We start from the raw sequence: 17,608 nt of genomic DNA, 5'->3' as shown, positions 1-17,608 counted from the left end.
TTCCATTTGTTTATTTTTGCTTTTATTTATTTTGCCTTGGGAGACTGATCTAAGAAAATACTACTATGATTTATGTCAAAGAGTGCTTTGCCTATGTTCTTTTCTAGGAGTTTCATGGTATCATGTCTTACATTTAGGCTCATTACTGCTTTGGACACATTTTATATCTTTTTTGTTTTGTGTATCCCTGAACTACTTATTGCGGATATAGGTGATTTTACTGTTTATCTTTTAAACTTCCTTAGTATATGCTTGATTCGCTACCTTTACTATATATCTGCCTTTATTGATGAGGTATTTCCTTTTGTAATTATCATGTTTCTAGTTACAGCATTTTTCTCCCGTTTAGATTACTCCTATTAACGTTTCTTGTAAAGCTGGCTTGGTGATGCTAACGTTTAGCTTTTGGTTGTCTGTAAAACTTTTGATATCTTCATCAAATCTGAATGAAAACCTAGCCAGGTAGAGAGTATTCTTGGTTGTAGGTTTCACCCTGTCATCACTTTAAATATATTGTGCCATCCCTCTGGACAGCAGACTTTCTGCTGAAAAGTCAGATTATATAGCCTTATTAGCGTTCCCTTGTAAGTTGTTGCTTTTCCCTTGCTGCTTTTAATATTCTCTAATTTTTGCCAATCTAATTACAATGTTTCTTGGTGTGGTTCTCTTTGGATTTGATCCTTTTGGGGCTCTCTGTGCTTCCCTTTCCCAGGTTAGGGAAGTTTTCAGCTATTATGTCTTCAAATATGTTCTCTGCCCCTTTCTCTCTCTTCCTTCTGGGACTACTACAATGCAAATGTTAGTTGCTTGATGTTGTACTAGAGGTATCTTAAACTGTTCTCATTTTTTTTTATTCTTTATTCTCTTTAGCTTCAGTGATTTCCATTACTCTGTCTTCCAGTTCACTGATCCATTCCTCTGTGTCATTTAATCTGTTGATTCCTTCTAGTGTATTTTTAATTTCAGTTATTGTATTCTTAATCTCCGGTTCTTTATATTTTCTGACTTTTTGTTACAAACTTCTAACCTCTCACTCTGGTTAGCCAGTCTTTTCATGAGTTCTTTGATCATTTTTAAGATCATTATCTTGAACTCTTGTACATGGTAGGCTGGTTATGTTTTCTGACCTTTGAGAAGTTGCCTTTTGTAGAAGTCCTGTGTGTCCCAGCAGTGAATCTCTTCTGGTCACCAAAGCTATATGCTGCTCTAGGGCTCCTCCTATGTGGGTTGCTTGGGTCCTTCTGTTGTGGCAGAGTGACTACAGCAGGCAGTCTGGTAGATGCGGCTGGCCCCCAGTCTCGTTGGTTGCCAGGCCTTGTGTGTAGACTGCTCGCGGCTGGTTGGTGGGGCTGAGTTATATAAGGCTGCTAGCTGTGGAACCCCGGGGCTAGTGTCAGCCCACTGCTGGGCAGAGCCAAGTCCTGAGGGCTGGTGTCAGACAGCTGGTAGGTAGGCGCAGTTGCTAACACAGCTGGCTGTGGGGTCCAGGGTGTCCTGAAGCTTGTGTTGGCTTGCTAGTGAGTGGGGCTAGATCCAAGAGCAGCTAGCTGAGGGGCCCAAGGTGTCTCCAAGGTCAGCTACTGGGTCTGATTCAGGCTCCTTTCAGACTACTGCTTCTGCCCTGGGTCTCAGAGCATGTGTAAGTTTGTGTGTGCCCTTTAAGAGTAGAGTCTCTATTTCCCACAGCCCCCTGGGTGTCCCGAAATAAGCCCTGCTGGCTTATCTTCCTGGTGCAGGACCTGCCCCAGGCTGGAGAGGCTGAGGTGGAGCTCAGACCCCTCACTTCTTTGGAAGAACCTCTGAAATTATATTCTTCTCCTGTTGATGGGTTGCCCACTTGCAGGTATGGGTCTTGACTATACTGTGACTCTGCCCCTCTCACCTGCCTCGTCATAGTTCCTTCCTTATAGCTTTAGTTGTAGATCTTTTCTGGTAGATTCTGGTCTTCCTCGTCAGTATTTGCTCTGTAAATAGCTGTAATTTTGGTGTGCCCATGAGAGGAGTTGAGCTCAGGGTCTTCCCACTCCACCATCTTGAAACAATCTTATCTGTCCTTGTGTTGTTTCAAATCACACTGCTCTTGCTGTGACATTTTCTTTATGAATTTAACTTTAATCTATTGAGGAAAGGTGGTTCCTATTAAATCAAAATGTCTAGATGATCATAAATTGATTGATTAGTGACTCAAATGTTCTTGAGTATCATTCGCATACTCTTAAAATCAATGCCTTGTTTTACTCATAGTTATGACCATGTCTAAAGTGACTTTTGTCCATGTGTGATAAACCAATTCAGCAAAGTCTTGGTAGTACAAGAATTAAGTGAAGGCTATGCAAAGAACTGCATAACAGGCTATATAAAGGAATCTAATTCTAAAAGTTTTAGGGACTTATACATATTTTTCATTAAACAGAAAAATCATATTGTATTAATTCTGGCTCAAAATCTTAAAAGAATATAATAAAAGTAAGCAAAATATGTGATGTGGTATAAAGGATCAAAAGTTAAAAACGTCTAAAGTAATAAGTGTGTTTATGTTTAGTGTAAACCCTCCTCTGAGAATATGAATATTCATGAGTAATTCTCCTCTAAAAAGGAGTACTTTCTTTTTCAATCCAGTGGCTTAAAAACAGAAATTTTATAAATATTGAGTTCAGGAATATAAGTGTACTTTTGTATGTTAACGAGCATAGAGACTACTTTAGCATACTATATGTGTTTCTAGTTTCGTTGACTAAAATCAGAAGACTTGGTTAAGTCTAGGTTTCACCATTTATTAGTTATATAATCTGAATCAAGTCTCATTGTTTTCACATCTTACACTACTAAGATAATGTAATTTGCCTTTTTTAGTCATTAGAGCTGCTGGGAGAATCAAATGAGACTACAGAAAACCATCTGAACTGGATTCTATTGTTTTGAAAAAGGGAATTATCTTTAACATTTTAGAATTTGGATAGCCCTTCTTTTATCTAATAAAATTACCAAGTTTTACTATAACATAAACAGCTATGAGTAGTCTAAGAACAGCATCCTTTAAGTATTCTTAACTATTCCTGTTCAGAAACGATTCACTGCTAATTGGCAATAAGAGTTAAGATCAAATATATGCAAACTTACTGAAGCTCATCAATCACTCCCTGCTGGTCACTATGTAGAAAACCGTAATTTTTTTTTGAAATGTTACAAAATATTTCACCCAATGTATGTAAAAGTCTCATATTTACTATCTAGCCATTTCTTGCTTTTCATTGCATTTTGGAAGGCTAGGTCAGCAACTGTAAACACTTTAAATAAAATAGAACATAAAAGCTTCCTTTCTTAATTTGAAGAGTCAACCTACTACTGTTTAAAAAACAAACCAAACCAAAAAAAAAACCCAAATCAGCATAGATACATACATGACCATATTCTTCAAGGTCTCCTTTTCCTTCCTCAAGTGTAACAAAATTCCCTGCTGGTGTCCTATGCAATGATAATCGGCCCTTTTTGGACCTTTTGTTGGGATCAGCAACCGGGTCCTTGAAGACATTAATCTGGAATCCAAATTAAGAAAGTTGGAGAAATAGAAGACTAATCATCAGAAATGTTCACTCAACTCCCATTTAAAAAAAAAAAAGTGTGTACATAATTTATATAAATTTTAAGGCACTTTGTACGTATAACTAAACCAATCCACACCTGGCTTTTAGAGACAAGACTCTAGCCTGTTTTGGAGGACAGAGTCCTCTGTGATGAAAAAGGTATGAACAAAATCCAAATCCTGGATATCCTTTCTTACCAGTGTAGAATACTAATACTCCATCTGTAGTAAGTCTTTGAGGTTAACAATGTGATCCTTAAGGTATCTCCTTTTGTATTATGCCTTGCCCTTAAACTGATCTAAGTATAGCACATGTGTGTTACTGAAAAATTAATCTAGGTCAACTCAATTATATAATCTGTGGCAAGGGAAGGAGGAGTTTACTGCGATAAAGCCTTTCCTATTTCATAACCTTTTCCCTTTTGTTACTTTTTATTCTATTACCTTGTTACTGTCAGAAGCAAAGAAGACCTACAGAACCTAGAGACCTAGAGCACAACGTTTCAGGATCAGAAAGGAAGAAGCAACTGGAGATGGCTATAAAAGGAGAAGCAGAAGAGGCAATCCCAGAACTCGCCAAATAAAGATGGTGGTGAACTAAGGTAGGGAACCAACCCATGTCTTCTTAGGATCCCCTACACACACCCTTTAATACACAGACTCTCAAGAGCTTTTGAAGAGTTAGGGAGACTGTTGTTCAGCTGCTTGCAGCTTGGGTTCCCTTGTTTTAAGGCTACCAGAACATGATTCTAGTAACACAACTCAAACGTCATAGTTCACCTTCCTAAAACATTCTTTGACGGTGTTTACATATTTGCAGAGTTTACATACGTGATGGCTAGGTTAGCTGACATTCTCGCTCAAATATGGTCACCTTTTTGATTCAAAGGTATATACTGAAGTAGTGGAAATGAATTGACCTGCATCATCTCTCTTAAATAATCTCTCATTTTCCCAAATCTCCATTTTTTTCTGAAGTCAAGTTATCACGCCCTGTCTCTTTTCCTTCTTTGTTTCTGCCTCAAGGTCAGGGGTACCTGACAATACAGTAACAGTTCAGGACCATATTATCCTTGGACTATTGCGTTCAGTAAGTGCATTCAACATACATACATAAGATAGTAACAACACAAGAGTAAAAGTTCAGTGACATACCCCAAGGCCATTGGTTACAACATAACTACATTTAAAGGAACAATTCAGGAGATCTCTTGTTAACTTCTGTAGCAAAGCTCCACCAGAACCGAAGGAAACATTTTCTATACTCCATTTTTTTTGCTTCATGCCTTCCACAATCTAGATTAAAAGTAAGATATAAATAAATAAATAAATAAATGTAAGCCAAGTAATTTGGAAGAGGAAGGAGGTAATTTTCCATGAGCCATATTGATGAATAAACCATCCAAAGCTGTTTTATAACACAGTAAATAATGAGATAAGAATAAGGTCTACACAAAGTTACATTCCACTCTTTTCTTTTAAAAGACCCACCAACCCCAAAAAGGGCAGCCCAAGGGATAAGTGTAGAAGGAGGGGATTTCATTCAAAGTTCCTGAATTTGTGTTGTAGTCACAGTGATTGTGGTTTAGGTTGGGGGAGGGAGGAAATGAGAGGGAGAAAAAGAATAGCTATAAATACCTAAGGTTACTTGAGTAAACTCTCATCTACCTCTTGCAGTTACTGCCCAGATGCCAGTAGCACAAGCAATGGGGCCTGGACGTTTGCCCCAAATTACTAGATTCTAGAAATGACACTCCTCATCACTAATAAATCTCAATACATGTTATCACATGTCATAGTGCATGTCATATGTAATGGGGCATTTAAAAGTCAACGGATATTGGTGGTAAAACAGTATAAAATACCCTCTCCTGCGTAGCAGTTGAGACATTGGCAGTCATCTTCCTCTGGCTGGTACTCCAGTGCCATAATCAAAATTATGAACTGACTGGGTGTTAAGATTTATCATTGGATCATTTTTTGGGAGAATGATCATCTAAAAGCCACAAAGAGAGACCTATATGAACACAGAGTTCCAGGAACTAGAATAGTTCTTTCAAGGGACACATAATTTAAAAGTTACATTAATTTATTAATCTACGTTATTATCAATATCATTTGTATTTCTTTTTCCTAAGCAGGACTTACTTATTTATCTAGCATCTGTCTTCTTATTTAACATATTCCATCACTTTTATGGTAGAAGGTGGCAAATAAAATTTAATAACCATTTTTAATTTCTTAAGAATAGTTGAAAGGAAGTAATTGGAAAGTCTGGTTTCATTTTATTTAAACAGAACTTTCAGAAGTGATCAGAAAAATCATAAGCAAGTTTAATAGTTTTAAGTGAATCATTAATATAAATTTGCCATATTCCTCCCAATACCAAAAGTCTCAAACTGACCTTTTATCTATGCCTTATTTTCAACCTTGCAAGACACAAATAGATAAACTCCAAGGACCTTCATCTTTTAACAAGCCCACATTTAAAAAAAAAATCTCAGCCATCTAATTCTCCTGGTATACGTCAGGAATCAAGATGGAAACATATATAATTTATTTTAAAGTGATTCCTTAGGCTGTACATAAACCCAGACTCATGTCTTTTATTATTATACCTGAACCCAAAAGTACTCAAGGGCCCTGAATTCAGATTTATTTTTCACTGAACTAACTGTAAACTAAGTATAACTAAAATAATCATAAAAACCTTATAAAACAACACAAAATTAAGGCATGTTCTAAAAAGTGAATTTCAATACGGAAGAAATACAAGGAGTAGAACAAAAAAATGGAGGATAAGAAATGGAAACAGATAAAGATGGAGGGTAAGGAGATTTGGGTAAAATATATAGAGAAAATAGTTTCAGACCTGTCACCTGATTTTAGGTAAGCCTCAGAAGCACAAGAAGGAGTAAATCACAAAGAACAGTATCACCTAATGTCATATCTCTGTATTTTAGGACCAATTTCTTTAAGATATTCTTCCCATATAGCTTTGCCAAAAGTTGTGAAATTTAGACAATTTAAAGTTTAAGTGAATTTTTCTATTAATGTTACAGGAAATTATGGAATTAGAGTAAAAATTACTTTTTAAAAATATTTGCACATACAAATCAGAAGGAAATCTGACTAGACATAGCAAAAATGCTACATGAATTCTTTTTCTTGCTTCTAAAGACTTACTTTGACACACCTCCAGTATGAAGAAAGCAGGTACTACCCTTTAGGTAATGAGTGCATCCGCATTAACACCAACTATTCATTCTCTGACTGCTCTGTTTAAGGTTTCACCAATGCCAGAGAATATCTGTCTCAATATTTAACTTCTTGCTCATGGAGTTTTAAAAAAAAAAAAAAAAAGGTTCAAGTTCTGAACTGATTCTCAACTTTAAAAATGCATACACATTTTCAAAGTTTATTTAGAAAAACAAAAAGAAAAAAAAAAAGAAAAAAGGAAAGCCAAAGAGCTTCAGTTTTTAAAGGGAAGTTCAAATACCTGATGGAACAACTGAACTTAAAGAGCTGCCCCTAAGAACAAGGAAGGGTAGGTATAAGCAACGGGAAGCGCGCTGGGCTAATGCGTATTCTGATATACAGTACCCTGCCCACACTTCTTCATCTGAAAGGGCAATAAGTATGTGTGAGGGTACCTGCTAAAGTGGAGGTATGGGTACTAGTTCTTAACTGATACCAAGGTCAGAAACCTTCAATTCAGCTGAGCGACAGGACAACAGCAATTAAACATGCCAGCTGAGATTTCAATGCTCAGGTCCTCCTCCTTGCTGCAGATTTTTCTTCTATTTATTTCTTCCTTCCTTTTCACATCAAAGCCTTAGAAGAGCAGGGGAAGTTTCCACTTTTCTTAGGCAAGGCAGTTTGGGAGAGTTGGTAGAGGAAACCTCATTTCTGTTATTGCAAGACATCTATTCCAGACATCATGTTCGAACTCTAAATGCATATCGCCACAGAAGTACTGATAGTTATATGCAATAGTTCTTACTTTTATTTATTTAGTTTAATTTTTTTTGTTTTTGGCCACCCTGTGCGGCATGTGGAATGTCCCCGACCAGGGGTGGAACCCTTGGCCCCTGCAGTGGAAGCATGGAGTCGTAAGCACTGGACTGCTGGGGAGGTCCCAATAGTTCTTACTTCTAAACGAACCTTTGGAAAACAAACTATTTATAATTTGGGTACTGACCTTACTCTAACCACACTGAACTCTTTCAAACAGAAGGTTCCATCTGAAACTATATACATTAAAATTTCAGTGCTTTATAGTAGCTGACAGTCTACAGCATGGTATCGCTGACAGTCTTTACTTTTAATACCTAAAATACTCCATAAAAACTGAGTTCCTCAGAAGCTTATCCGAGAAACAAAAGAGGAAAAAGTTTTAAGATAGCATAAAACTTACGCTATTTGGTTAATAAATCTAACAGTAATAGTGGTAACAGTCAATGCTAAATTTAGAAGAGGTGACAAACCATTCGATAATTTTTGAAAAAGCACAGATGAATATCATTCAAGTTTCACACTGTTAGAGTATATGAAGCTCCATTCTATTAAAACTGAGACCTATTTGTACAGTGTCAAGACTTTGTTTTATATACAAAAAATATTCCTTGACTGGCATTTTCTTGTCTCCTAGTGACACTTCTTTGGGCTCATCATCCAGGGTGGCCAATGAGGATTGGCAGCATGGTTCGGCCGGTACGTCTGTATTTTAAGTTAATATATTTTAAATATACTTCTATATTTTAAATTTTAAGCAATTAACAGAAAAGACATAAACCATCTTAAACACTTATTATAAGAATCACAACTGTACTTAAATTATTAATGTGTTCTTTAATTATAAGGATTGCTTTATTGAAACTTTTAATATAAAATACGTACCTCTTGTAAGGTATTAATATCTACTCCATCCCCTTGAATAACTCTAAGATAAGGTGGCAGCAACTTGTAGCCCTCTGAGTTCTCAGTAACAGGGAACTTCTTACCTAAAATATCCAAAACCTGTATGGAAAAATACACACCCAAACACAAAATAACTAATACTGAAAAAAAAGTGTTAAAGCTTTCCAAAGTTTAAAAAAAAAACAAGATTGTTAGCAAAGCAAGGTCGAGAATATAAAAATTAATCAAATTAAATTTTACAATACTATGTATAAGCCTTCTAAAATTTTGTCTCAATTCCTTTTGATTATGTTAGAAACAGGCATGCAATTTTCTACCAAGTAAACTTATACTGTAAAGTGGCTCAGAACACAAGTAGTTTTCCCTCACATTTTTCAAATTAGATTCAGGAAAAAAAACCCCTTTAACATTAGGAGCTTACAGTGGTAAATATAATCTTTTTCAAAGGTATATAAAACATCATTTAAAAAACATGATTATACTTTTGATTTGGATTTTTTTCTGCTTGTGCTCAATAATTTAATTTGTCTGATATAACTCAAACATGAATCCACCTGAATTACAAAGTTCAGAGAAATCATGATATGCAGATAAAGCTGGAAATGAAGCATATATAACCCATAGTTTCTCTGAGGTGCTTCTCACTTAACGATGACACCCATTATTTTAAAACCAAATTGCTTAATATGCCAAGCTGTCCCACTCATTCATTAACTACTGCAAGTTTGGGAGCAGCTGAAATACCTCAACACTGACTGAAAATTTCTCAGAAAGCTTGGTCAGAGATTCCAAAGATCTACCCAACAATCACTCCCTTTTCCTAAATAAATTGGTTTAAAATTCTAACAATGAAAACATTCCATACTGATAACTTTGTTGATTCTTGAAACTAGGTTTGTATATTTTTTATTCGGTAACAGGAAAAACATGCGACCTGTTCAGTTTGCTAAAACCAAATCTGTTCATATTTCAGGCTAAGATCAGACCTTCAGATTGGCCTATTTACTTAACAGGATAGGAAAAGACCTCCTTGATTCTACACCCCGCTTTCTTAAGGGGTAATTCATCACCTAGTCATCAGCTGGGAAACTGTGGTAAAGAGGGAAGGTGATAGCCACAAAGACCTACGTTGGATACTTGGCTTATTTTACATGTTGTGTGACCTTGAGCAAGTTTATTTTAACCTCTCTAAGCTGGTTTCTTTGTCTATAAAAAAGAGATCGTAATATTGATCATAGGGTTTTCATAGAGATTAAATAATGACACAGCTAAAGCAAAGCACACATAGCACTCTATTTTTCTAGTAGTAAGCATCAATAACCTGCTCTTATTAGTGCTTTTCAAAGAAGGTAAGCCAAGTCCTAAACACTAAAAAAATGCAACAGGGCTACATTGACAATCAATAGTATCTCCAAAGAATCTCTACTTGAAAACTATTTTCAAATTATTTTTATTCCACATTACATTGCACGTATTTCTTTTGCACTAAAACCTTCAAAGGTACAGCAATGATAAAGGAAAAAGAAAGAAACCACAAACTTGGTAACCAAATCACAGGACTGGTTAAAATGGTAACACTATTAATTAATTTTGAAGGTAAAAAGAAAAAATATCCATTCAACAGTACTTAACTGTTTCTTTGACAGTATATAAATAATCCATAACTCTGGATATCCTTTCTCTGTTATTAATGCGTGACCTTGGGCAAATCTGTTACTCTCTGGGTTGCAACTCTAAAATAAGGGGACTGGTCCAGGTCCAGAGAGTTCTGAAATGATGTGTGTATAAATGAAATTAAAAGTAGTGTCGATGCAGCTGGTCTATAGGCACTTTAATAGTCAACTTACGTATTAAAATTTACCTTTAATACAGTGTCAAGAGGATTTCCAGAATCAGGTCTGATTATGAGTGGTGCCTCTGTACTTCTTGATACTATTAAATGTCTTAGATCTTCACCCCAGATTTTCTCACACGCATTATAAATGTCATAGCTATCGCTGACCACAGATACAGGCACTGATGAAAATTGTGTTACTATATGTTCAAAAGCATCTTTTTCATGGTCCTTCCCCCAAGCTGTTATGGTACTAGAAAACAAAATGAAAATACAGATTTACTTAGGCAGACACATTATATGTTCCTGAATCATATCTCATGTTTACTATACTACACCTTCAACACTGCAGAGAAGGTGAGTGATTTAGTTTAATAAATGCACGTCAAAAGGTTAATTGAATATCTGAGCCAAACCACTCCTTGGCCAATTTTTAAGACTATAAGTAATCTCATTCGTCTCCAGTAGTTATTTAAACTCTTAAGTCATGTTCAACCAACTATAAACTATGTTTAGTATTCCTGAACCTACCCATTTAAAATGAGTGAGCTAAAAAGTACCTGCTGCAGACACTTTCTACGTTACACTGAGATGTCAGAAGGAATGAACACATACTCCCGCTATTCTGCTAGGCCATGCAAGCACTTGGCTCCCTTCTGTGCATTTTCAAAACCATATACCAATAATAGTAGGGACACATTTTATCTTTCTTACATTTCAAAATCTTACACTTAAAAGCAATTAGTTAGGCAATTATTTATACTATACCATGCATAGATATAGTCAACTAACTCTTTACCTGTTATATCTTCAATTGGCCAGCAACAGGTAGTCATTTATTTCACTTACAGATTATCCACTAGTACTTAATATATGCTCCGGGAATAAGAATTATAATATTTAGTTTCAGCAAAACATAATTAAGATGGGAAATAAAGCGTGTGAGTTTCTATTAGGCAAGAATGATTATAGTGATTTTTACACTGTCCTCAATAATGGTGGTTCTTTTTGAACAGATTAATGACATGTAACCTAAGTACTTGCTGGTTAAAAATTACTTATATTATATATTAGTTAAAATTCTTAAAGAAAACTTCATAATGAATTTTAGAATTGTTACCATTTTCTCATGCCAAGCAATTTTTCTTTCTCCCTAATTTGCTACTCTTTGCCTCTACCCCATTTTCCAAAGTAAAATGATGGAAAGTAAAACAACCCATTCATTTAACCCCAATGCAGATATAAGATTATCTCAAAACTGTTTGAAAAGTCATACTAATTTATTTTTGAAATTGTTGTTTTATTCTTATTTTTTTTCCTAAAGGACTGAAGTAAACAACTTTTCTTACGCTGGGGATGGCAGAGCATGCACATTTCAGGGGTATCAAGACTTAGCTACCCAGAACTACTCTCGTCTGAAATGGAGAGAGAGCATATTTATATAAAACTCATTTTACAGTGAACAAAGTAGCTTTGATGCCAACTCTCCGCTCAATGCAAGCGTCTGCAGGCTAAAGGGAAACTGAGAAATAGATCAAGAGAAGCCCCTTCTTCATATCAAGAACTGCTAAGGTCCCCTTCATAAGGGGGAGAATTAAGCTCAAAGAGTACCAACACTGGAGAGCTCTGCAATGTAAGAACAAACTCTTAGAGTTAGAGGTCACTGTTTATGCACTTAGTTTTTACTAGCATTGTATCAACAGTCAGCTAACTCTGCTATTTGTATCATGTCTAGCAAACTTAATGGTTCATTTTTCGTCTTTATCTTACTTGCCTTCTCTTTGGCACGTGAACTTTTCCGAAGCTTTCTTTCCCAATGACTTCAGTGACGTACCCCACGTTTTGATTTTTTCCCCATACTTCTGTGGGTCCTCTTCAGTTTCCCCTAGATGCTCTCCTTTCTCAATATGACCTGGGGCACTGCTCTCTCTCTACACCTCCCTATGTGAAAAACACTCAAAGCTTTTAAAAAATACCTTTGTAGTGAGGTATTTGTACCTGTACAAATCTGTACCTTAGCCCAGGTTTTTTTTTTCTGGACTACAGATCCATTTTGTTTGTTAGGGAGGAAAATGAGTTTCTTCACCTCATCTTCCCACAGACATTTCCCATAGCACCCTCCACATAATCTAATCATAATAACATCTAGTATAATATTTGGTATATGGAGATCATAAATATTTGTTCAATGAATTCTACTTATGCTACTGTTCCAATTTCCAGCATCAAATTTAACTTGATACCTTTCCAAAGTTTGAGGAAGAGTTACGTAATTGAATATTTTAAAGTCCAGATTCATATATATTCTTTAAGAAAATATGTATAACAATAATGACAATGTTCTAAATTTTAGCGTTTTCTTATTTTAAAGTTCTCTTGGATGTTAGTTCATTTTCCCTCAATGACCTTCTGATGTAGGAGATGTAAAATTTTAGCTCCTCCTTTTGTTGGGTTGGATGGAGGAACTGAAGAACAGAGAGATAAATGACTTGCCCAAGGCCACCCAGTATGTCAGCTGTAAGGTCACTCAGATTTCCCAACTTTCAGTCTAGAGCTCTTTTCACTATACTTTGCTGTTGTTTAAACGACTTGTCTATTTAAGAACACCTGACACATTAAGGAGTCAAATTTGCAGATGTAGTAAATATTTCGAGACTATAAAAATACAATAGATTTTCAACCTGTTTTAACATGAAAGCCCTAAAGAAGGTATCATCTTTATTCTCAGATGTATAGTATCATACTCATGATGTTATTACTTTGAAACAAAAGCATCAATGAAGAGTCTAATTATGAGAAGCTTTTTAAAAGGTGTACATATATCCAAGACCAAAAATAAAAATACTGCAGCCCTAAAATCCTGGTCTGTTAATGTCACTCTTATTTTTCCAGTTTCACCAGTCTTGAAACTTACATGTGAAAGAATTCAAGTCCCTACTAATAAAGCAATGCTAATAAATGTTAGCTGAATCTACCCTCTACTGAGCCCCAATTCAAATCATCACGCTGCAGCAATTTCATCTCCCAAGCCAATGCTCGTGTTTACCCCCTTCTTTCCATTTATTTAGCCACTTGGTTCTGAACCTCGTCATCTCTCAGAATTATTGCAACAGCTTCCTAACGTTTCATTTCTCTCTATTTTTCAGTTCATAAGATAGCCCACTATTAAAGTAATCTTTCTACAGTATTTCTCTGATGACATCACTTATTTGCTCAAAAGCTTCAACGCCCACTTCCATTTGAAAATGGAATTAGAATAATCTAGCATGATGAGCAAATAGTTAACATCCAATATCAAAATAAATTTGAGGGCGTTTACTAACCTGTCTTTCCACTCTACCCTACATTCCCTACAAAATCTCCCTACAAAATACATTTCAGCCCTTATTCCCTAAACACATCCATACCTGCCTCTTTCATTCTTGCTCTTTCAGGACAATGCTTAACACATGGTAGACATGTAATAAATACTTAGAGAATGAATAATCTCCTAATGTCTGCCATTAAATGTCACCAATCATTCAAGAAGTCAAGATTTGCATACCATCTCTATAAAACCTTCCTTGATCCAACCCTACCGGTGGAACGTGACCCTACTTTTCCTTCCTTTGCACTGCTACAGCACTTTAACTGTACCTCTTTAAAAGCACTTAACAGAGCACAAGGCTGCTAGTGTACTATTTTTAATCCAAAAGATAGGATTAATTCTTTATATCTTTCTATCCCTTGTAGCACCCAGGAGACTGCCTGGGATCAAAGCTCAGCTTTACTCACTGCTGGTTTTAGCACCCTGCAATATTCAAGTATGAGTAGAATTTAATAAACTGCCCCGAACTAATTGTATTAAATAATTTGTGTTATAAGAACCAGAAATAAGCTTTGGCATACATTTTAAAAACTCCACTAACTTTCAATAAAATTAACTCTAGGACCAGAGCAGCTGTAGCCTAGATTATAATTGTCTTCTAGTTTAACTTGAGATGCTTTAGTAAAATCTGATAAGGAAGCGTAAGAAGACTCTGAACACTCTTCCTTTCATCAAAAGGGCTAACTTGCTCATCTACAATTGAGGGTACTGGGTTCAGAAGATAACTTCCAGAACAAAGATGAGTGAAGTCATGCAGAAAGCAGGGAAAGGGAAAACACTGACCAGGCTTCACAGTGAGTGCTTCTAGACTTAATGAATACAACCTATCTGCACACGGCAATAGAGAAGCTAAAAAAAAATCCTTAAAATAAAACCTATAGAGCAATATATATAAGAGTTGGAAAAAAGCTCCTAAATTGTTTCTATTAGGACAGTTAAAAGTTCTCTACCTCCCCGAGACCAGTCTTTATACAGAGTATAAATACTGAATTAGTATTGCTTAAATTCATGAAGATTTACTGTGCTACCTGGCCCTGTAGTTAAACAAAACATCACTGAGTTACAAGAATGAAAAAATTTAGTTATAGAAAACCAAGGTTAGATAATAGGAGGATGAAAACAGAATTTTACCTGTGTTCTGCCGCTGGAACAGAATAGCCTGGAACAGGATCTTTCGTTCCATAGTATTTTTTAATTAAAGCAATTCCTGCTACTGTATCTGTTCCTTTGAAGTTAACCAAATGAGCAGATGCTCCTATGCCAGCAGTCTGGAAAATAAACCATAAACCAAAATCCAAAAAAAGAAAAGACCCATACTTGAGGTATAGAGCATAGCCCCCAAAGCAATTATTGTCTTCAGTTAAAGAGATATTTAACTATTATCAGAGATAATAGTTTCTTATGACAAAGATCCAGTTTTTCCTAAATATTTAAGGATTCAACTGTTACCTCCTCAAAGAGACCTATTTAATAGCGATCCACCCCCACTTCCCGTCACCTCCTTTTCCCTTACTCTGCCTTGGCTTCCCTGTAGCATTATCTGACATCTGCTAATATTTATTTTACCTGTTTATCCACCTGTCCATCCATCCATCCAATACATAAAGGACAAGGATGTTTACTGAAGGCTGTATTTCAGGTATTTCTAAAAGAGGCTAACACATCTTAGGTATTTAATGTATATCTCTGACTGAATCTCTGGAATTTCAAAATGTGGCCTACTTAGAAGGAAGATCGATGCCAGTAACTTCCCAAAAACTTTACAGTGGTAACTGTAACCTAACCGACAATCCACATTTTATTAATTGAGGTTCACTTCAGTTTCTTACCTCTTGGGAAGAGACTCCTCTGTAGCCAAAGTCGTGTAACTTGTACTCCAGACCATCTAAGTTACCAGACGTTTCTAACAAATATTTGGCCAATATTTTCTTCTGCTCTCTGGAATTTGTGGCCACTGTGATTGGATACCAGGACTGAACAAGAATAGTCTGTAGTAATAAAATCAACCACAAACATTAATACATAAAAAATTGGGTTCTTTCTGAGGAAAATCCTAGCCTTCTCTGGAGGTATGTCCTGGACTTCCATACTACTAGAAATACCAACTGGACATTTCAACTGTATGGCAGGACGCCTACCACATGCATTTCAGATACAGTGCCGAGCTCAGCTCTGAAATCCGCAACACAAAGGATAAGCAAACTCGGTCCTGAACAGTAGAGAATGTCAAATTACCTATATTCCATCCAAAGCTCCAATGAAGCAAATAATATTTAGAAAGACTATCTGTGATGAAGGACCAATGTATTTTTTTATTTTCAATCTATTGTGGACCAATAGTTTTATAAAATATACTCACACTTGGATGTTGAGGCAATTGCCATAAAAGTTTCTAAATGCTTATCCTTGATTTCTGTATTTAATGTGGACCTGCATCAAAGAGTTCATGGACCAGCACTGGTCCTTGGACTACACCTTGAATAGTCTACATCTAAAGAAGTTATTTATTTACTCCTCTAGGTAGTACTGGATCTAATTTTTCCTTGGATCTAACATGACTACTGGTAGGTTATGTACTTGAGGTATTTTTGCATAGCACTAGACAATTCTATTCATTGAGCTATGCTTTATGTCCTTGGTTTTTATCAAAAGTCAGTATGAGAGCCACATGAAACATTTCTGCATATGCTATAAACTTGTGAGGTCGCTGTCTATTTTATAACTCAGTTCCTATTACACAGGTTCCCAAATGAGGAAATGAAAGAATTGCTGGGTTCCTACTTTCTGCTAAGAACTGTCCCTTGGTTTCCCTTTTTTCCCTTGGCTGCCAGGAAACTCCAAAGAAAGTCTGATGCTTAATCACAGCAACTATACTAATTATTATGGCTTAGGAATTCACTCCTCCATTCTAGGATCATAATTTTCTATCTTTTATTTTGTAAACCAGATAGTCTGCTATTACAAGCAGCTTCAAATTTGTTTTAGAAAGAGCTGCTAAGATGACAACAATGTCTGTGCTCACTCAAAAAGCTATACTTCCTTAATTAAATTTTACAAAACAATCTTTTACTGAATACCAGCTAAGTGACCAATAAATAAAATAAGTAAAAACAAACAAAAAGATTATTTACCCTTGGACTTCCCAACTCAGTCACCTAAGAAAAACTGCAGCATTAGATTCCTATGATTGATTAACTATGGCTCCAAATTCTTTGCAGCTCCTCCCATCAAGAGATGGAATCTATCTCTTCATCCCTTGATTCCGAGCTGTCCTTTTGATTTGCTTTTGACCAACAGAATGTAGCAGAAGCCATATTTATGACTTCCAAGCTTCTCTTTCGAGAGGTTTTATAGCTTCTACTCACATTTTCTTAGAACCTCGAGACTGCTGTGTTATAAAGAAGCCTAAGTCATGAAACGAGGTCCAGCAGTCCCAGTTACCTGAGCTGAGGCCCAGACATGGGAGTGAGGCCATTTCAGACTGTTTTATCCGAGCTGAACCCTCAGCTGAATGCAGACTCATATAAGTCCAAGCAAGACCAGCAGAGAACCATCCAGTCAACCACAGAATCATGAGAAATAGCAGTTGTTTTATTTTGGGGTAGTTTGTTACATAACAGTAGAAAACTGACGCAACTCCTAACTTGAACTCTGTGACAAATCACCTCTATCTAAGCATTCTGCTCCTGAAATTATTCTTTCGTAATTTCAGTGATTCCACTGCCACTGCCCATGATTATCCTACTTCTAATTTTGAGCTTCTCTGACTTACTCTTTATACTGCCACTGGTTATCCTTCTAAAGTTAAGAGTTTTATTCAGGTTTTGTCATTCCTTAAAATCCTTTAATGGCTATCTATTGTCCACAGAGGAAGAAGGCCAATTCGTGTTGAAATTTGAGGGCT

At 36.1% G+C, this 17,608-nt stretch overlaps 1 protein-coding gene and 1 long non-coding RNA gene across 5 annotated transcripts in view; one reads left to right on the top strand and one right to left on the bottom strand.

The window, feature by feature from the left end:
- LOC309666295 overlaps positions 1 to 10,358 on the top strand; it is a 79,788-nt gene extending 69,430 nt beyond the window's left edge. For 2 of the 4 annotated variants that reach the window (XR_014267016.1, XR_014267018.1), the window contains 2 exons: positions 4,042 to 4,185; positions 7,657 to 8,475. This is a non-coding gene — a long non-coding RNA (uncharacterized lncRNA). Of the gene's footprint in view, positions 1 to 4,041; positions 4,186 to 7,656; positions 8,476 to 9,476 lie in introns of those variants that run through there. The other 2 variants (XR_014267015.1, XR_014267017.1) reach the window with 2 other exon arrangements.
- Positions 1 to 17,608, bottom strand: part of NAMPT (nicotinamide phosphoribosyltransferase) — a 38,511-nt gene that overhangs the window by 3,173 nt on the left and 17,730 nt on the right. Inside the window, exons 6-11 of the mRNA XM_082473578.1 lie at positions 15,534 to 15,692; positions 14,836 to 14,972; positions 10,365 to 10,590; positions 8,483 to 8,602; positions 4,739 to 4,879; positions 3,402 to 3,536 (exon numbers count right to left, since the gene is read on the bottom strand). Coding sequence (XP_082329704.1) covers positions 3,402 to 3,536; positions 4,739 to 4,879; positions 8,483 to 8,602; positions 10,365 to 10,590; positions 14,836 to 14,972; positions 15,534 to 15,692 — 918 coding nt within the window. The remainder of the gene's footprint in view (positions 1 to 3,401; positions 3,537 to 4,738; positions 4,880 to 8,482; positions 8,603 to 10,364; positions 10,591 to 14,835; positions 14,973 to 15,533; positions 15,693 to 17,608) is intronic.

This window comes from Balaenoptera physalus, assembly GCF_965194825.1.
Source record: "Balaenoptera physalus genome assembly, chromosome: 8".
In the NCBI taxonomy this organism is placed as follows: Eukaryota; Metazoa; Chordata; class Mammalia; order Artiodactyla; family Balaenopteridae; genus Balaenoptera; species Balaenoptera physalus.
The sequence above is the reverse complement of the archived record's forward strand: the minus strand, read 5'-3'. Positions and strand labels throughout refer to the sequence as shown.